The sequence below is a fragment of the Calypte anna genome, chromosome 13, assembly GCF_003957555.1.
Source record: "Calypte anna isolate BGI_N300 chromosome 13, bCalAnn1_v1.p, whole genome shotgun sequence".
Lineage (NCBI taxonomy): Eukaryota > Metazoa > Chordata > Aves > Apodiformes > Trochilidae > Calypte > Calypte anna.
Genome location: NC_044259.1, coordinates 2,401,104 through 2,422,025, shown reverse-complemented (window position 1 = coordinate 2,422,025; position 20,922 = coordinate 2,401,104). Strand labels below are relative to the sequence as shown.

At 49.7% G+C, this 20,922-nt stretch overlaps 1 protein-coding gene across 1 annotated transcript in view; it reads right to left on the bottom strand.

Moving 5' to 3' along the window:
• Positions 1–20,922, bottom strand: part of PSD2 (pleckstrin and Sec7 domain containing 2) — a 37,346-nt gene that overhangs the window by 1,414 nt on the left and 15,010 nt on the right. Inside the window, exons 6-13 of the mRNA XM_008500779.2 lie at positions 20,234–20,292; positions 14,969–15,058; positions 13,833–13,876; positions 9,971–10,161; positions 8,914–8,984; positions 2,785–2,942; positions 1,608–1,752; positions 421–564 (exon numbers count right to left, since the gene is read on the bottom strand). Of these exons, the coding sequence (XP_008499001.2) occupies positions 421–564; positions 1,608–1,752; positions 2,785–2,942; positions 8,914–8,984; positions 9,971–10,161; positions 13,833–13,876; positions 14,969–15,058; positions 20,234–20,292 (902 nt within the window). The remainder of the gene's footprint in view (positions 1–420; positions 565–1,607; positions 1,753–2,784; positions 2,943–8,913; positions 8,985–9,970; positions 10,162–13,832; positions 13,877–14,968; positions 15,059–20,233; positions 20,293–20,922) is intronic.

Sequence of the window (20,922 nt, the reverse complement as noted above, 5' to 3'; positions counted from 1 at the left end):
CTTTAACTCTGGTTTGGCTTTATTTACAGCAATGGAATTAATTCCCCTAGATATTCCCTTTGCTTTTTATTAATGTTGCTGAAAAAGACCAATGTACACCAAGAACTGAAGCACTTTCTTGCTTGGGACCTGAGGAAATGTCAAGTTTCGGCACAATAAAGAAAGATTTTATTTCTCTCATCAGTTTTCCTCTCCTCTGCTTAGAAATCCCAAAGGAGAGGAAAAGTTTGGGTTTTTTTTAGCTTCACTGCCAGAGGGGGAGGCTCACCGTTGCCCCAAGACACCCACCCAGTTTGGGAGCCCTTGTTCTTTTCTCTCTTTTCAGCCTCTCGCAGGCTCACAGCATCCACTCCAGAGTTCTTAGGTCTCCTCAATCAGAGAGAGTTTCATTTATCACCCAAAAGACAAAAGTTACTTTACCTCAAATATTAGGTAATGTTCTTTGAGTCTGTATTCCTCGGCCTCTTTTGACTTGAGGCTCTTCTCTACAGGATGTAATTTATGCTCTGCTAATTCGTCTGCAATCTGCTTCATTTTATTTTCATGAGACCTCAGCTGTTCCTCCTGCCAAGAGAAGGGTGTCAGGTATGAAAACATGGGAGTGCAGCACCCAAGTGCACCTGACTGCCTGGTGATGTGGGATCAGGCTCTGGGAGCTTAACTACTGCCAAAGGCAACCCCAGCCAAAGGTGTGCACTGCATTTGCAAATCCAGCTGATAAGGAGCAGCTGAAACACAGGTATCTGAGTAACATCAAGCTGCACTCCTCACACGTGCCAAGAGAGGATTTCTCTGGCACCTGGGCTTCTTCAGCATCATAAACACAAAATGCTTTGCAGTCTTGAGCAGGATGGCAGAGGCAGCAGCATCCCAAGAGCTGTTTTTTGTTTTGTTTTGGTTTTTTTTGAGATAGAAATCCCCTCTTCTGAGAAGAGCATCATCCACCCACATCTGGTTCACCAGAGTGGAGCTGTATCTCTGCCCTACCTTTTCAGCCATCCTCTCCTTAGCTGGGAGCCAGGCTCACTGTGTCCCTGCTTTTTGGAGGTGCTAAAGCACGTTGGAGCTTCCCTGGACAGTGCAAAAAAGAAGCTGCTGCTCTTTGGATGGCAGCTGCCCATTGCTCTTGGGTAACTGAACCTTAAGAAACCCTGGTCTGGTGTCCCCTTGCTTCCAGAAAACCTTCCCCATTGAGGGAGACTCATGTTTCCCCTTTGTCTGTGGCTTTTTTGGCTTGAAAACCAAGAGGGTGGCACCTCTGAGTGCCAGGCTATCAAAGAGAGCAGGGCTGTGGCCCTGGGCTGGGCTCAGTGGCACCAGCTGCTTCCACTCTGGCAAGAGAAAGGTGCTGGGATGGGGTGGGAAAAGAGCACAACCAAGCCATAATCAACAGCCCTGTGTGCCCAGGGTGATTTTATAGCCCTGGTAAAGGAAGCACTGGCCAGACATCAGGTTTTGTCCAAGTCACCCACTCCCTGCACTGGGCACCCAACTGTGCCCATCAGGCAGGAGCTAAGGGAGCTGCAGGTGGGTGCAGCATGAGGTGGGTGCTGAAGAAATGGCTGAGTGCCCATCACCCCTGCATTGCTCCTTCTCTGAGCCCTTACCTGGCACAGCTTGGTCATGGATGAAGGCAGGAGAGGGCGACAGAACTTCTTCATGGAGCAGATGGCAGCTGGGAAGGCTGGGGCAGAGAAAATGGCAGCAACAAGGTTGATTCTCAGGATCCAGGAGAGCATTTCTTCCTTACTTCTGTTTTAGAGAGAGGGACAAGAGAGACACAGGATGTCCTGAAATGCTCCTGACCCTGGACCAGCCAGCTCAAGACAGCCCTGGAGCTCTTGCTCTAAGAGGGACCATTGGTGGCTTTGCTGTGCAGACATTTCTGTGCCCCCCTGGGCTGGGAGCAGAAGAAGTCACTGAGTAATTGTCCCCTCCACAGGGCCCTAAGGCTGTCAGGGCTGCATCCTGCACTCCTGCCTTCCTCATCAGCTCAGATTCCATTCCCCCAGGAGCTGGGGAGATGTAGCATGGGGGCAAGGGATGTCCTGCTCTTTGGCCAATGGAAACCCCAAATAGAGGTCCCACAGAGCAAGGTGGATCCCTCCTTGGTGTCACACTCCCCAGAGTCCCTCATTAGGTCTTCTCAGTCACTGCTCCCTTTGCCTGGAAGTGGGTTTTTACTGCTCAAGCTCGGATGTCAGGCTTGAGGTTGACATTTGAACCCCAGCCCAAGCTATCTCAGTGCCATTGATCTCAGCAAGAGAGAAGAAAAGCATCAGTCAGAAGGTGACCCAATTGCACTTGACACTTTATAGGAGGGCAAATTCCCTTTGCAATGGACTAAGGAAAAAGGAAGGTACAGTCTGGCTTGGGAGCTTCTTTAATGAGCCTTGGACAGTTTTCACATCCCAAGCTGATATGGGGGGCCACCAGCTCCTTAGTCCCAAGCACCAGGGAGATTTTCTCCCTTCCAGTGACTGGGAACAGAAGTTCCTAAAGGGAGCCCTTTACTCAGCCCTTTACATCCCAGCCCATCCTGCTCAGCCCACCCTGGTGACAGATGACAGGGACATCCAGGACTGACACACACACCTCCTAAAAGCAACAGGCAGAAGCCAAGTCCTTGGCACATCCCTAGAGAGCTCAATTTGAGCCCTTCTGCTCAGCACCTTCCACCTCCCAGGTTTGTCCCTTGATGCAGGTGTGGATGTGGGCAGGTCAGAGGCAGTGGCTGGAGGTCAGGCTACCCCTCCAGGCTCTGCAGGGAGGGATGGGACTTACGGAGCCTGGAAAAGGAAGACTCTCCAGTCAGCTGTCTTCAGCTTGAGCACGTTGGATTTCTTGCTGTAGTCAGAGGCTTTGGTGGCTAAGGCGTGGTGCACACGGATGGCATTCTTCAGATCCACTTCTGAGAGGTCTTTGTCAGGTTTATATTCATCCTGTGAAGAGGAATGTTAATTGGATAATGACAACACTACCATTTGTGGGTTACTTTAATGAACCTGCCTTTCTCTCTGTGCTATAATCAGAGTGCTGACACCAGGAGAAGCACTGCTTTGTACAGTAAATGGTAGAGGTGGTAATGATAATATTTAACATCTGGCAGCTTCTTCCATCATTAAGATTGCTGAGAAGATGTGAGGAAGGAGATGAAAGTTCTAAACATAATTATCAATAGTTATCTCCAACACGGCCCATGCCTGAGGCTTGAGAGGAAGGCAGAAAACAGGGCCAGGTTTCTGCAGAGCTTCACCCACAGTTCAGAGCTTCTGCTGGGATGCAGCTCCAGGTTTTCTGCAGGTATCAGCAAGTACCTGACCCACTGCTGCAGCTCTGAGTGACAGGGGATCTGAGGTTTTGTGTGAATATCTACATCAGTGTTGGACATCAATATTGTATAAACAGAAAAAATACCAAACATGGGGTTTGCTTTGCAAGTAACTGAGCTCCTGGGCTCTGACAGCAATGCCCTCCTACCTCCCACCCTGCACCCTTGGCAGCTCAACAGTCAGGCCAGCTGGGTGGTGGGTGGGTGGATAGGTAGAGAGATAGATAGATAGATAGATAGATAGATAGATAGATAGATAGATAGATGGTGGGATGGATGGATAGGAGGATGGATGGATGGGTGGATGGATGGATGGATGAATAGATAGATAGATAGGTAGATAGACAGGTAGATAGATGGGTGGATGGATGGATGGATGGATGGATAGGTGGATGGATGGATGGATGGATGGATGGATGGATGCATGGATTGATGGGTGGGTGAATGGATGGATGGATGGATGGATTGATGGGTGGATGGATAGATAGATAGATAGATAGATAGATAGATAGGTGGGTGGATGGATGGATGGATGGATGGATGGATGGATATATGGGTGGATGGCTGGCTGGAGGGATGGATGGATGGCTGGATGGATGGATATGTAGGTGGTGGGATGGAAATATGGGTGGTGGGATGGGTAGGTGGATGGATGGATGGATGCAGGGATGGATGGATGGAGGGATGGATGAAGAGATGGATGAAGGGCTGGCTGGCTGGCTGGCTGGCTGGCTGGATAGAGGGAGGGATGGGTGGGTGGATGGATGGACACACACATGCACATGTGTGTGCTGCTGGCTAGAAAGCAAAGCAGCAGCAACCATGTTAGAGGCCATGGTAGGGAGGTGTCTCCAGAAGAGCCTGCCTTGCTCTACTGATTACAGTGCAAACCTACAATTTGCTCTTGTGTTTTTCTCTCCTTGACTGTGCTTGGCTGTCAGCAGAGGGGTGGCTGTGTCTGACAGGGTTGGTCTATGTGTCCCAGTCCCCCCTTAAGTTTCAAGCTACAGCTTGGTCTGTTTTCCCGATTTGCAAAAAGATGTGTTGTGGTTTGGTTTTTTTCCTGTGTTCCAGTGGTACAAATCCAGCTGTTCAGGAAGAAGTCATGCTACAGGTGGCTGCCCCTGGTCAGTAAGGCTGTTCTCTGGGGTGGGGTCAGAAAGGTCTCCCCACTGCTGCCCTTCAGAGCACCAGAGACCAGTGATGGAGATCACCCAGCCCCTTGGTCTTGATGGGAAAATAACCTCCTGAAGCCTTTTCTTTCCTCCTTTTTTGAAGCAATCACCCATCCTGGAGCATGCTTGCCATACTGTGTTCACTGGCACTTGTGTAAGAAATGCCAAAATGACCAGAGCCCAGGAATGCCTGGAATGGGCTCCTGGTCACACAGCTGATTTCTTAAGGGAACTCCAGAGAAAAGCCCTGTGTGTCCTGCAGAGGAAGGGTTGTTGTGTTCAGGGAAACACTCGGATGGGCAGCATGGACCCCCTGACAGTCAGGAGGGATTTCAGTAGCCAGAGGAATGGGCTATTGGCCTTTTAGCAAACTGAAATTGGTTTTGCCTTAGAAAGACCTTGAGCCCAAAGGCTTTGTTTCAAAGTCCCTCTACATTAATTTCCTTCAGCTTCTCAGGTTGCTGGTGTAGGCAGCCTCCCAGTCTATGTGCCTCCCCAGCTCAAAGCCTGTTTTGTCAGGATCAGGCATCTCCCTCTTGGAGCAGCCTCTGGAGAGGCACCTGGATGGGATGAGTGAGCCCAGGGAACTGGTCCTGCTGCCCTTTCCTCTGCTCTCAGCACCAGTCCTGAGCAGTGATGGGAATATGGCCATGGAGCTACCCACTTTCTCATGATCTGGATTGGGAGCCAGCTTCCCTCTTTTCCCTTGGATTCAACAAACCAGTGACTGAGGCAAATGAACCACTCTGTCTATCCCAGTCTGATTCAGGCCATGAACTTGGTGCTCCAAGTGGCATCACCATGGCAAGGACCTGCCAGTATAGGGCAGCTTGGGGCTTGTCTGGGAACATCTTCATGGTGGGGGGCTGCAGGGGGACCTACACCCTTTCCAGTACTTCCATCTCATGCTTTATATCTCTCCATCATTCCTCTCACCCCCCTCTATGTGTGCTGATCAAGGGTTAGTATCCCCATTTCACAGAGGTGAAATATGATGCCCAAGGCCATGGGGTGAGTCAGTGCCTAGTCCAGATCAGAACACAGGGAGGTCCCCAGCTCCCAAACCTCCTTTTCTTCCTCAGCACCATGCTGCACCTCTCCAGGGGATCAAGCAATCAGTCTTGGCATGCTGGAACATGTTAACCCAGCAAATAACACGAGCAAGTCAGTGACATGTGATATCTCTTATGTCTTATGGCTGCTACCTGGTTCTAAAAACCTGACAGGTTCTACCTGTCCACCCACCTACCCACTCTTCTGCCTATCTCAGGTCCACCTCTCTCTGTACCTGACCCTTCAGAACTACCTCCCAGGCCCTTCTTCCTCTGCTCCTTCCATATCTCTCTCTCTCTTATTTCTACTCAACTTGCTCCCCAAAACCAGACTGAGGGGAGTTTCCTTTAAAGCTCATGGGAATCTCCTATTCAAGCCCTGATCTGAACCAAAAACTTGGAACAGGCTGAACCTCTGCTTCATGGTGTCAGGTGGAGCTGAAAACAGGTACTTTCTCCTCTACCTTCACAACAAAAAAACCTTCCCCCAGTGATTTGTGCTCAGGCCAGCTTCTCCTTGATGTTTATCTGCAGGCATCTCCTACTAAAAGCTTGGATGCTGGCACACCATTCCCTTCTTGCATTGTGCAACTCCCTTGTTCTGAAAACCACCCCCAGGCCAGGAGTTTCCCTCAGGCTCAGCAGGAAAGGTGGATGCTGATACCCTCTTGGTTGTGGTGCTGGAAATGTTTGCAAGTGGCAGGGCAAGGACTTTGTCTTGGTGGTCTCATTCTTCTGTCCTGTCCCTGAAAGCTTGACAGACACTGCCAGGAGCTGAGCTCAGCCCCAGGAGCCATCTGAAGAGGATGATGTGCAGCAGCTCATGGCTTAGCAGCCCCTCCTTGTCCAAAATCTTGCCCAAATTTTGCTCTGGTTCATTTTTGTTGTTGGAAATGCTTCTTCCTTGAGGGATCATTTGCAATTCTGGTCCCTTCTGCTCATTAAACATCAGCCATGGCTGTTTCCTTATCAAACTTTCATTACTTAGCCACATCTTTGGTGTTTTGCCTCTTCAGTCAGTCTCTTAACCATTTTTTCTTGGAGGTCATCTAGATAATAACATTGTCTTCTAAGTGCCATCCTCGTTATCTTTTTGAATTTTAAATACCTGATACTAACATAATGAGCAACATGGGATATCACAGTCTGGATGGGTGCTGTTGCTAGCCTTGTACAGCAAAGAAACCCCAAGCCCTCAGCCTCAGCAGCACCAATGACATTGCTGGCTTCACAGCAGGCAAGAAAATCTTCAGCAAACTGGATTTTGGTCCAGTATAGGGAGAAAATTCCATCCTGAAATGGTTTTTAATAAAAAAAAAAAAAATACACCCTCAACAGACTCATCCCAAGAGAGATTCCCTAGAAGTCCTTTGTGAAAAGAATCATTCAGATCCAAATGGTTCCTCTGATTCTGAGGAATTTTTTTTTTCTTTTTCATAGAAAACTGTCATAATATTGATTGCCAGTGGTAGCTCTGTACAAGCTGAACCTGCATCCCCTAGGATCAACATGAGGACCAGTTTTGGTGAACTTCATTTGGGAGTAAGACAAGAGACTGACATGGAAGAAGAGTGCCTTTAACTTGAAGAACCCCCCAGGTAGAAGGCTGGGGAAGATCTTGGCTCTGCTGTGTGCTGCAACTTCCTTCAGGTGCAAGGCTTGTAAAAATACCACTTGGCTGGGAGCAACCCATACCATAAATTACAGTCGGCTGCTGTCAGCTTTCTCTTGGCTGGGTGACATGTGCCATAGGATCTGGCAAAACATGAGAATCCTTGGGGTGTGCTGTGAGCTCTGAGTCACAACTCCATGCTGCCCTGAGGAGCTTTCTGCCTTTCTTATATAATCCAGTGTTTGTTTACTCCCATTGCTTTGGAGATAAGACTGCAATGCGTAGGAACATCTCCCCACAGGAGGCTGTTACAGCAGGATGGGTTCAATGGGTTACTGCACAGCATGTGCTGCTCAGGTAGTTCAGACCCAGTTTAGTGGGTTATGCATGAAAAAAAGGCATCTGGCATCCCTGGCTGGCTCATTCACACTGACACTCCAGTGAGTCCCTATCCAGGGTCCTTGGATTTTCCCACCGAAAAGAGAATCCCTGGAAATCCTCCTAGCATCAGTGGCTTGAAAGTGTCTGGATGCTACAGCATGCAGGGAAACTCTCTGAGATAACTTTGCCTCCCATCAGGACCTGGGATTGACACTTATGATGAGTGGAAGTGGTTATGAAATGCAGAGAGATGAAGCCAGGCAGAAAGTGTCACTTGGCAACCCATGGAAGGACCCAGCTCAGCAAGGTCCTGAGCAAGAAGAGAAACTTTAAGCAGGGTCCATACCAGACTCAGTGAAGCTGAATCAGATCCATGCCAGCAAATAAAGCAAGAGGCTGGATAGGACTCCTCCAAAGCTCTGCCTCTTCAGCTCCCTGTTGCATGGCTCACCAACATCCTATGTCACCTATTCCTATCAGGAACAGCGTGGCCAGCAGGTCCAGGGAAGGGATTCTGCCCCTGTGCTCAGCCCTGGTGAGGCCACAGCTTGAGTCCTGTGTCCAGTTCTGGGCCCCTCAGCTCAGGAAGGAGATTGAGGTGCTGGAGCAGGTCCAGAGAAGAGCAAGGAGGCTGTGAAGGGATCCAGCAGAATTGCTGTGAGGAAGGGCTGAGGGAGCTGGGGGTGTTGAGGCTGGAGAAGAGGAGGCTCAGGGGAGACCTCATCACTCTCTCCAACTCCCTGAAAGGAGGTTGGAGCCAGGGGGGGGTTGGGCTCTTTTCCCAGGCAACTCTCAGCAAGACAAGAGGGCAGGGTCTCAAGTTGTGCCAGGGGAGGTTTAGGTTGGAGATGAGAAAGAATTTCTTTCTGGAGAGGGTGATCAGGCATTGGAATGGGCTGCCCAGGGAAGTAGTGGATTCTCCGTGTCTGGAGATATTTCAAAAGAGACTGGATGTGGCACTCAGTGCCATGGTCTAGCAACCGCAACGGTGGATCAAGGGTTGGACTCGATGATCTCTGAGGTCCCCTCCAACCCAGCCAATTCTATGATTCTATGATTCTATGTTATCTGTTCAATCATCCTCACCAACAATTCCTGCTTGCTGGCACAGTTTTGCAGCAATCTTGCCCCCATCTTCCCTATTCCAAACTTCCTCCTGGCCCTCTTTCTGCAAATAGAGCCCTTAGCATGAATGCCACCACCAAAGATGTTGGCATCTCTAGTTCTGTATTCTGGTCTCTGGAGGAGCTCTGTGGATGTCCACTAGGACATGGATTCACTGCTGCTTGCATCCATCCCCAGGACAGCATGACTGCTTTGGAGACAACATGAACGAGGAGATGGGAGAGTCCCCTGTGTTACCTTTTGTAAATACAGGACAGTCCCTTTAAGCACAGCATAAAATTTCTTCCAACCTCTTCTTCCTCTGGGAGCTAAAAAAAAGGAAGAACATTAAATTATACATGTCTGCTTCTGCCAGTTCTGCTTTATCTTCACATCCCTGGCAAAACCAACCCTTCTCCTGACCCACCAGAGGTGTGTGCTGATGCCCAGACCTCATCTACCTCCAAATTCTGAGTGTCTTGTCTGCAGGGTTTGAGAGGTGGGAGATGCAGCCTCCAAGCAGGAACACAAGCAGCTCAAAACCAGAGATGATAAAACCCCTAGACCTGGTATAGGGGTACCAGTGGACATGTGCAGGAATTCTTTGCCCTTCCAAGCACAGGTTCATGTTCTTAAGGCTAAATACTTGAGGAGCAGAGACATTCCCTGAGCTCCTCTGCTTCAGATACAGACATAGCCTGCCTAAGGCAGCTTCTGTTCCACTGAGGAGGGAACATTCCCACCAGGAATCCTGATGGACCAGGGGACAGAGAGCTTGCTGGAAGCTGGAGAGGGGCAGAAGGCAAGGGGAGCATCTACATCACCCCAAAACATCAAATCTAGTTTCCTTTACCTTTCCTCTGATCCCATATGCTAAAAGCAGAGCTGTGAGACATCCTGCTGTCCAGCCAGCACATGGCAGCAGCACATGGGGGAATATGGCCAGGAACAAAGCTTTGAAGATCAATCTATCCCCATGCTCAGGGCTGGGGAGGGGAGGGAACTGCTGTGCAAGCAGCCTCACCTCATTTCTCCCAGTGTAGGATTCAGGATTATGCCCACGAACAGGCTGGAAGACCAACCAGGTCTAGCTGTGTGGGATGGTTAGGTTCCTGGCAGTCAGAAGGGGAGGCTGAGGCTTCCTGAACACATTCATGTCTATAAATGCCTGAAAACAGCCTCTTTTCTCTGCTCCCCAGAACTCCTGGAGCTGGGGATCTCTCTGCTATTCCCTGGGGTGAGGAAAAGTCTGCAGCAGGGAGAAGCTCAGGGAGCAAGGCTCTGGTACAGCTCCTCCTGTCCCCTGGACACTTACTCCTCTTCCCATCCATGTCTGCGTGGGTTTTGCGTGTCAGGACACCGTGCTTGTAGGTGACAGCGTTCAGTGCTTGGGGGATGTCCAGGAAGGGGTTGCTGCTGTCCACAATCCTTGTCACCTTCTTGGCGCTGGCTCCGAATTTGTCATCCACCAGCTCGGAGAGGGATTTCCTCAGCTCGTCCTCATCACTTGGAAAGAAATCAGAGAAGAGTCTGAGTGGGGGACATGTGGGCTGGGTCACAGCGTGCTCTATCTGCTTTGCTTTTAGAGTTATTGATTAGAAGTAATTATATGATTCATTCAAACTGTATATGAGCAGTAAGAGAAAATGAAGAGGGGTGTAGGGATTGTGACACACACAGTGTCCCAGTGCTGGGCATGAGCATTGGAATGGGCTGCCCAGGGAAGTAGTGGATTCTCCGTGTCTGGAGATATTTCCAAAGAGCCTGGATGTGGCACTGAGTGCCATGGGCTGGGAACCACGGGGGGAGTGGATCAAGGGTTGGACTTGGTGATCTCTGAGGTCCCTTCCAACCCAGCCCATTCTATGATTCTATGATAACTGGGAGGAGCAAGTAACTGTCCCAGTGATCCCACTGTGAGGTTACTCAGGTCAGGGAATGGGTCCTGATCTGAACCCCCAGAAACTTGTGGCACACCATTGCTGAGAACTACAGATGTGTCATGGAGAGAGTCTCCAATTCTGTGCCCTAAAACCAACGTTTAAGGAGGTTTGTTGCTGAACATCATATATTGCTGGGGTTTCTCTAAGAAGCCTGTGGAATGTCCTGTGCATCCCTGAGGAACAAAAGCTCTGCAGACATTAAGGAGATGGGCCACTTGGTCAAAAAAAAAAAAAAACAAAACAAAATCTGGAATATCTCATTTGTGTTCTCAGGACCAACCAGCAAAGAACAAGAGATGCTGATAATTTCCATAAAAACTGCTTCCCCTCCCAGATCTCCTGGTCCTGGACCCTGGAGAGCAGTTACTGAGAACCTGAAGGAATCGTTCAGTGACTCCACTAATCCTACCTCTGTTTGGAGTAAAACCTCCTCTGGCACACAGAAACTAAAACTGGTATGGGAAGTGATATTTCCCAGTGTCTCTGGGACATTGAGAAGGGACAGCAACCAGAATTCTGGCCCTGGGTGACAAATGTCCATGTTCACAAGGTGTGAGTGGTCACCTTAGGTTGCAGATTAGATCAGGACCAGACCTCAGCTGAGGAATGACCCAGGGATGAATCCAGTAGCTATAAAATGCCAGAGTTCCTCCCTGCAGCTGCCCAAAGCATCAGGCACCTCCTGGAAGAGAAGGATATTTCCCTCATGGGCACAGGAGTCCTGGGGCTCAGGCAGATCCCTGATACGATGTCTGGATGAGGAGTTTTTGGGGCTCAGGTATCTGAGCTGCATCAGAGGGACCCCTCTGAGCTTCTGCTGGGTGTGTATCTGCTTCTCTGCTGGGGTCTTTCATGTCCTGGGATGGACAAAGACAGAAGGCAGAGAGAAGACAGGAGAAGAGGGTCAGGTCTCTGAAAGGAAACCATGTCAGGGAGTATCTGCCCCACAGCAGAGGAGCTGAGGAGTCTCGTGTTGCAGCCTCTCCATCAGCAACCAAACAGCAAGGAAAGTCCTGTGCAGGGTGACAGTGAGGGTGCAAGGAGACAAATGGGGAGGTGGGAGGAGGGGAGAAGGGGATCAGTGTCTTTTCTGGGACTGACATCCCTGGGATGTGCCCGAGGCTGCCCATATCCAACCAGCAGATGCTCTTCTGCTGCACTCCCCTTCCATCAACCATCTCAGCACCTTCTCCACCACCTCCCTCTCCTGAGCACCCCCCAGCCCCTCTGCTGCAGAGCTCCCCTTGCTGCTTTCCTTTCACACAAGGGGCCATGCAAGATGATTTATAAAGAGAAACTGTTGCTACATGACCTGCTAAGAAACCACAACCATGACTGTGTCCCCTCCCCAAGGAGCCCCTGGCCCAGTGATGCCATCAGGGCATGGTTGGCAAGGGAGGCTCCTGGTCTGCAAAGCTACCCAGGGAGCTGAGGAGGGAGGGAGAAAGGGAGGGAGGATCAAATCATCTCCAGGATATATAAGCAGGAGAGCAGGTGATGGAGTTAATAGCTCAGAAGATCCTTCTCAGTCTTATGACCCTCTGGAGACAAGGAAGGTTTGAGATCAAGGATGAGGAGAGAGCAGGAAAAAAAGAAATAAAGGGGAGAGGAAAGAGGAGAGGAGAGGAGAGGAGAGGAGAGGAGAGGAGAGGAGAGGAGAGGAGAGGAGAGGAGAGGAGAGGAGAGGAGAGGAGAGGAGAGGAGAGGAGAGGAGAGGAGAGGAGAGGAGAGGAGAGGAGAGGAGAGGAGAGGAGAGGAGAGGAGAGGAGAGGAGAGGAGAGGAGAGGAGAGGAGAGGAGAGGAGAGGAGAGGAGAGGAGAGGAGAGGAGAGGAGAGAGGAGAGGAGAGGAGAGAGGAGAGAGGAGAGAGGAAAGGAGAGGAGAGAGTGTTATCTTAAGGTCCCATGGCAGTGCTGGAGCTGAGGAGCACCACATGTCCCTCTCTGAGGTTCCTGCTCTGTTTTTGGGGGAAGGTGTAGGTAGAAAAGCAGGGGAAGAAGGACTGGGGAAGGCACTGCATGAACCTGTCATGGAGACCACCACGTTAGCTCTTCCCAGACTTCTTTCAGGGTAACAAATGATGATCTAGAGGAGGAGACAGAGGGCAGCTCCTGACTTTGTGGATGACACTAAACTGAAAGGTACAGAGAGAGGAGGGAGAGGAGGTCACTAAATGCAGTTTCCCAGCACTGCACTGGGATGGACTGGTCCTGCAGAATGGGCAGCTGGAGAGAAGCTGGGGAGAAGCTCTGCAAAAAAGGCCCTGGGGCTCCTGATGAGCAGCAGGATGAAGAAGAGCCAGCCCAGCACGTCCTGGAAAAAAACCGAGGAGAGAATCCTGCTGGGTTGTGTAACAGCGGCACAGTGAGGAGGCTGAGAGAAGTGATCCTCCTCCTCTGCCCTGCACTCATCCCAGCATCCCAGTGCCGTGAGTACTGGGCACCCAGTACGGGACAGGGCATCGAGAAGGTGGAAGGAGTTCATCAGGAGCCCCCAAGATGCCGGGGCTGGAGCACTTGCAATGCTAAAAGCCCCTAAGGGAACTGGACTTGTTTTTAAGGGATGGCTTTGAGGGACTTCACAGCATCCTTCCAGTGAGGAGGGTATCAAGGGGAAAAAAACAGAGGCTCTTCACTGTGGTGCATGGCAGAAAGTCAAGAGAGAGTGGATATAAATCATAACAACAGTGGTTTCAAATGGATATGAAAAAAAAAGTCACTTATAAGCATTTTTTCATGGATACAGAGGGGCTGTGGGTTCCCTGTCCTTGGAAGTTTTCAGGATCAAACTGAACAAAGTCCTGAGCATCCTGCTCTGAATTCAGTGTTGAGCAAACTTTGAGGAGGAAGCTGAGCTGTGCATCTTGCCAGCTCCATCCTTGCCTGAGTGATTCTCTGATAGTATTTCTAGAAGAAAATAGGTGGAAGAGATGGAAAGACCAAAATAGCCCCAGATCTTGAGTTTGTTGTTCAAAGATGGACAAGGGGCCAGAATTTTATAGCTGTAGCAGTGAACAAAAATGGGATTCTCTTCACTTAGACCATCCCTGCAGCCCCTGTGCTCACCAGCTGCCACCAACATCCCTGTTGCTTCTGTGTCTAAGGAATAAATAAATAAACCCAGGTTGCCTACAGGAGGGACTTCAGGTCCTAAGGGCATGGTAGGAAATGTTCTGGGAGCTAAAAAACATGAGTCAAGAAAGCAACCCTCTCCCAGATGCTTAACAAATACTTACATGGCCCACTCCAGCTTCTCATTCTTGATGGAGTTATAGAGTGTCTGAAAGAAGAAGATGGGATTAGCTGTGGCTCTCATGGTAGACAGGACAGGGCTGTGGAATCAATCTCATCCACACCTTGCTTGTCTTCTTGGAGACAACTTCCTTGCTGAATTCTGCTGGAGAAGTGTTCACCATTGTGAAGGACAATTTGTGTCCTGCTGGACCCCTTTGTGTTTCTGTGTCACCCTGGGCTGGACACGTCACCAGCAGGAGGTCTGGCACCCACCCTGCTCAGGAGCCTCTCTAAGATATTTTTGGCTGATTGTGGGTGCTGTACCTGTCCCTGAAGGATAAAGATGGCAGAAGACTTTGGGGTATTCCAAGGCACCTCCAATATCTTGTCTAAGGGAAAGGGACAGTCCAGGCTTGAATGTTGCTCTGAGAATGGATGAATGGCCTTTGGGATCAGCTTTTCCTGTTCCTTTTCTGCAAAATCCCAGTGGCTTCCCTGGGGCACTTGGAAAGAAGCAGGAATGGGCTAGGGAAGCAGAATATGGAGCTTGCCTTGAGCATAGTGAGAGGTGGTGTAGGGTGAGGGCTGGGGGGAAGTGGGGGGTGGTGTCTACAGAACTATGTGTGTGACACCCCTGATGTGGCTCTGCTTGTTCCAGCTGCATTCCCTGAACCAAAACCTGGGTCAGGTTGTTGGACCTGCAGCAAGGGTGGTGTTAAACCACGTGGAAGGAGCAGCTCCTCACTTTGGGGTGTTTAACCAATATCCCATGGTGTGATGGAGCACTACATCTAATGACAGGGCAGAGAAAAGCATCAGTGCCACATTTGAGAGTGGGAGGGTCCCTTGTTCTGTGCATTGTCTGGTGCATCATGAGGTTATCACAGGGGATAGGGACCCCTGGTATGCTCTGATGGCAGATAGCCACAAATCTGGAGGAAAAAAATCACCAAGGAGCAGAGCTCTGGTGGTTCAGTGCATGTTAGCCACCAGAAGCTATCCATGTGGGTTACAATTCTTTTAATGAAACAATTGTGCACTGGAGAATGCTGATTCAAGGGCTCAGGGTGTCCCAGCAGGACTGGGATGCACTACAGTGATGGTGACAGCATCCCACTGCCTGTTTGTGTCACGTTACCTTCAGCAAATCCTTTGCAAAGTCCTTCCCATCGTTCAGCCCATCCAGGTTTGCTATGAACTGTTGACATGACATCTTTTTGCCAATATTCTGTAAGGCAAAGAAGCAGCTCATTAAACTTCTGGCGAGGTTTGATTTTAATTAGTGTTAAAGAACAGCTTTTTATGGAGTGATGAAGCCTGGGTCTTCCCCAAGAGCTCAAACCTGAAAGGTTTTCTGTGCTGATTTTCTATTGGGCTCACTTGATTTCCTCCAAACATTCCTCCAGACATTTCAAATGACCACTTTTTTTTTTTTTTTTTTTTTAGTGGTGAGGATTAAAACACCTGAAAATAACCTGTCCAGCTCCTGCTCCAGACTAAGTGAACTGATCTCTGGTCTACAGGTTGGGCTTGGGACAGCATCTGTGTCTCAAAACTCAGGAGAAGCACCCAGGCTGCCTTGAAATCACAGCTCTGGCTGTGTGACACTGTGTGAGCATGCAGTGACAGCACCTGGGGACAGGTAATGGCTCATCCTTCACTGCAGCTGGGATGTTCGACAGCCAGGATGAAGAAGGATCAGTGGCACAGCATGAACTCATGTGCCAAGGAAACTGGGGCCATCCAAAGGGTGCTAATACTGAGAAGCAGCTTGTTGGACTAGGTCTAGAAGCACCCCAGCCAGGGGCAGGACTCAGGCTGGATGTCCAGAGGATGCTGGGGTGGCTCAGATGCTCTGCAACCTCAAGACACCAATATCTTATAGCACTTCAGCTTTTCTGCTTGGAGAAATGGGCTTGAGCCAGCCACTTGACTACAAACCCTGCAAATGCCTCCAAATCAAACCAGCTGAATAGAGAAAAAACCAAAAAAAACCAACCAAAAAACCCAAAAGCACTCCAGAACACAAACTGTGGAGCTTAACACTTGGAAAGAAGAGTTCTGTGATCACAAGCACCTCAGGACCAGGCACTGCCTGAGCATTCCCACCTTGCAGCAGGATTTAGGAAACAGGAACAAGCCTGGGAAGTGTTGCTATGAGGCTCAGGAGGTGCCTTCTTCCACTGCAGGCTATTCTGCTGACTCAGCAAGAACATCACCTGTGGCCATGGCCTTCAGAAGAAGGTATCTGCAGACCCCAGTGCTCAGATGTTTTCTGTCCCTTGCTGAGCAGGGAGCTCTGGTTCAGCAGTCACACCTTCATTTCTGGCCAGCCACAAAGATGGGGACTTTTTGCTTTTTTTTTTTTTTTTTTTTTGTGTGGCATCAGCCACTCACCAGCAAGAGACCAAGCAGTGAGGCTGCTCACTGATATGGTCCCTGGCAGAAAAAAAAAACTTCATCCCATCTTGGCTGGCTCCAGGCCATGCAGCAAAGCATGAGGAATGACTGTCAGGACAATCAGCTGGCACAGGATGTGCTGGGATGGAGAGAGAGGGAAAAAACTGTGGATTGCATGGATGAGAGGGATGGATGGGTAGGGACAGTGTGGGATGGATGGAGAGGAGTGGAGGGATGCAGCCAGTGAATGGGAATGGATAGATGAAGAGACAAGGTGCAGGATGGGGGGTGGAGTGCATAGGAATAAGACAGGAAGGATGGGATGGATCTGATGGTGGGTAGGCATGGCTGATGGAATCATTCCATTGTTTCAGCCCTGTGTAAATCCTTTCTGGGGCTCTTTTACTTCTCTGGGCCTCAGCTCCCTGCTGCTGAACTGCCTCACCCAAGAGAGCTGCAAACCTTCTCCTGAAGAGTCCAGGATGGATCTCCAGAGCCCTCATACCCAGTATGAGGATGCTGGGACGGGGGTGGGGATGAGAAGGTGGGTATGGATCTAGGGGCTCGGCTGAAAAAGCCCCAGGAGGAGAAAGAGTTTCCTGGGGGGCTGTGAAGGATGGATATCTGGGATGCACTCCCTCTGTGGGTGTTAAACCACTTGAGTTTCTGAGCTCAAACATCTCAGCTGCCAAGGGGTGAGTGGAGTGCATCTCCTAGGAGCATCATCACCCTGGCAGGCTTTGCCAAATACTCCCAAATCCTCATCTTCAGGAGAACCACATTTGTGCTTTAGCATGAAGGGAGAGTCATTGGGCAGCCTGAAGCCAGGGCTCTGGTCGTGGATGTGTTTCAGGCTGCAGAAGCAAAATGACCCCACTGGAAAGGACAAAACCAGGAGCTCCCAGTCCCAAGAAACCCTGAGCCACAGAAAGCTGCCATGGGCTGACTGGTGTCACAAGCTGCTCAGATCTCAGGGCTACAAACGCAGCAGTATTGCTACCACCAAACCATAGAGCTGCCTCAAGGAGCCAATCTCAGGGTTTCTAAAAGGAATAGCAGTGGACATGTGGAGGCAGGAGCTCCAGGGATCCTCTTCCAAGCTTTGTTCAGTGGCCAGGAGAGCTGCTGGTTTGCTTTTTGAGCACTCACTGAAGCCTCTCCCATCCCAGAGTGAGTCCTGGAGCTCAGCTTTGCTAAGTACCAAACTGCAGCCTTGAGAGCTGGTGATGGGGTTGTCACTGTCCTCCCATGCCAGCTGAAAAGGAGACATCCCAAAGCCTTCTTCCAAGGGAAGAGGGAGAAGAGGGATATTTCCTTTGCCATATTTTTTTTCCAGAGCTCAAACAGCATCAGTTGCAACAGCCTGGACCACACTGGAACGTTGCTTGGATGTTAAACACCAGCTCCAGGTGATCCTAGTTTAAAGCCAGGAAGTTTTCTCCAGTTTGGAGGCAGGGTCTGAGCATCCCCCTGGCAGAAAACCATCAGTAAAGGCAACCCCCCAAGTGCTGATCTCACTTTTTAAATCCAGTCTCATTACTCCTAAACCTGGACTCAGCACATGGAATTCTGCTGGAATTGTGAACGAGCCCATCCTTGAGACAGCCCTGGAGTTACAGGCACATCCCCCACCCTTTCCTCACCAAAGGAACACCCCACTCCCTGGCAATGCACAATAAAACACTGAAACACACACACACAGTATTATAAAAGAAATAAAAAGTGATATGCAATACCATGACAGCACCTTTAACAAAAAGGGGTGAGAGATCAAGTCACACAATCCCAGGTACACTGCATGGAGGTTTCTTTACATAAGGAGAACTTCATGTGATGCATATCAGCTGCTAATGGGTTGCTAAGTAGTGAAGGACACTGCACAATCACTTAGGAATCCAGGCAAACAAAAATCCTTTTTGTATAAACACAGAAATAAAAAAAAAAAAACCCAAAAAAACCCCAAGTCAAATGCCAGTGTTTTAAAGCAAAACACTAGGAAGGCTGCACTTACCACCTGGTAAAGGGTTAAAGAGCAGAAAGAGAGGTTCCAGGAGCAGAAGGAAATAAAATAAAAAAATAAAAAAAAGGAGGAGAAGGAGAAGAAAAAATTAATGTTACACATGCTGAAAAATAAAGGAAAGATTTTTCAAAGAAAAGCTCAGGTATGTCTACACCTGGTCAAAAGAAAGCTAGTTTTCAGATAGCATGAGATCCTTTCTTCTTACCAGGCCTCTTAGTCAGCTTGTCAATGAAAAATAAAAATTGTAGGGTTTGGAAGGTTAGGGGATCTTTGGTGTTTTCAGTGATTTCTGTCTTCTCAGAAGATTTTTTTTTTTTAATTAAAAAAACTAGACAAAATAAGATTATTTTGGAGTGAAATCCCACAGTTTGCTCTGTGCCACAACGCTGCTTTTTTTTTTTTGCTGCTGCAGGAAATGCTTTGAGGAAAATATTTCCTTGGCTCCCAGCTTTTTGACTGAAGAATAAATACCCTCTGAGCCCCTCCCAGAAGCTGATCCCACTGTTATCCCACCATGTCCAGAGACCCTTTTGCCAGGACATGTCACTGGCAGCCTTGGGGGATGGAATGGACCCAGTGGGCAGAGGCTCCCAATTCCCCCAAGGAATGAGGCTGCAGCAGCTGGAAGCAGCTTGGTGCAGGCCCCAGGGAACATCTGGCTGGGATGCTCTGGCTGGGAGCAGGAATTCCCTGATGTGTCCCAACCTTGCTGCCATCAGGAGGGCAGCATCTGGGCTGCAATGATGGGGAGGGTTCTCCCAGGTTGTTGGGATGTGAAGCTGGTGGCATCTTTGCCAGCAGGGGTGAGGAGCACTCGTGTAGTCTCCTCTTCCCACTCCTCGAGGAAAAGGTTCCTTTTAAATGTGATCATAAACCAGGATGAAAAAAAAATAAAAATAAAAATAAAAATTAGGGTTTTGGCCTACTATTCCCTCTCTGACAGACTAATAAAGAGAAAATCAAGGGCAGTCCCTGCAGAGGACAAGTAAATTGTTACCAGCTGGAGGTAGGTGAGGACCCTCATGATACAGCTGGGAAATCAGATTGTGGGGCAGAAAAGGGGGTTTTGGTTTCAGGTGCACAGTGACTGTAACCTCACCCAAGGGCTGAGGGGGCTGTGGCTCCAGACCTGAGCTCTCAGGGGAGCTCTGAAAGGGGCTTCAGAGAGCTGAGGCTTCAGCACAGCCACCCCAGGGCTGAGGATGAGGCAGGAGGTGTGCTCAGAGGTTCCTACAGCCCTACACAGCCCTGAGCAGGGTGCCCCCAAGCTGTACCCCATGGCAGGGTACCCATGTCCCAGGGCTGTCCCCTCCACTCAGCCTCACCTCCTCTCTGCTGTTATTTTCCCCTCCACTCATCTCTAAACTTTGGAACAACCTCAAAGAGCCTCTAAAAGGTGGTGAGGGGTCTTCTCAGCAGCCTCTGCTGTTTTCCAACATCCAGGCACTGAGCTCTGCTCCCCCTTCTCTATGAGCAGAGGCCTCTCTGATATAGAACTGCCCAGTTTTCATCTACTCCATCCTGGGGAAAAGGAGCAGCTGGGACACACTTCATGTTCTGGGAAGGAAAAATCAGTTCTGGACCTGTAGGAAACCACTGACTCCTTGCAGCATCTTCTGGGCTGAGGGAAGGTTCAGGTGCCTGCATCCCAAAGGACAGCAGCTTGGGGGATGCTATTTGCCAGCTCCCCAAAGAGTGGTGGTGAAGACCTCTCCATGGGAGCTTTGGGGTTGATGTGTGCAACACATCCTGGGAAGAAAACTGCATTGCCTGTGGAAAATACTGGGAGTCCAGGAGGAGCTGTGCCTTTGGTTTGACTTTGGAGTGACACTAAGAGTGGGACTAGCACCCAAAATTCCCCCCTGGGGCTGGTCAGAGGATACTCTGGCAACCTATCTTGAATTCCCAACAAGACATCCTGCACAAGGGGACAGATTTCTGTACTGGGAAGGAGAAAAGGCTGCATCTCTGAGCAGTACTTACATGGCCATGGAGGTCTGTGTTCAGCAGCATCAGGGCACAGGTGAGTGTGTGAATCCCATCTGCAACACACAAGAGTCAGAGGGCTCTCAGCACTTCCCTTCCCACATATTTTGGGGCTTTGCTGCTCAGGCAGCCCACCCCTTGCAAACCCAAGACCTTAAGGAGTCCCTGTTTCTTCCAAAAAACAACAGAATGAAAAAACAACCATTTTTTTTTCCTTCAAACTTGACCTTTTCCTCACCAGCTAATTGGCTTTAAAGCAGTTTTGCCAATGGCTTCCTAAACACCAGATTTTCCTCTGAATCTCCTTTCATATCCATGTTGTGCCAATGCTACTGCAGAATAGGGAAGACCCTGGCAAACAGAGCTCATTTCCCCCCAGTTTATCCCAGTCACTGGTTTATTCTGGGGTTTTTAGCCTCTGTTCCTGCACAGCCTGGGAACTCTGAGTTGTACACCAAATCAGTGCAGAATTTTGGGCTCTCTGACTTACAAACACTCACATGGAGTTGTCCTTCCCTTTGAGACAGCTCAGCCTCCTCTTCTGCACCAGGTACCCTGGTACCTTGCTCTCATTTCAAACCCATGCTGTGTCCTGAAGCTGCTCAAATCACCTCCCACCTCCCAGCAGTGAGATGGGAATGCACCTGGCACAGGGATTTGGTCCTTCCAGCTCCTCCCTAAAGGTC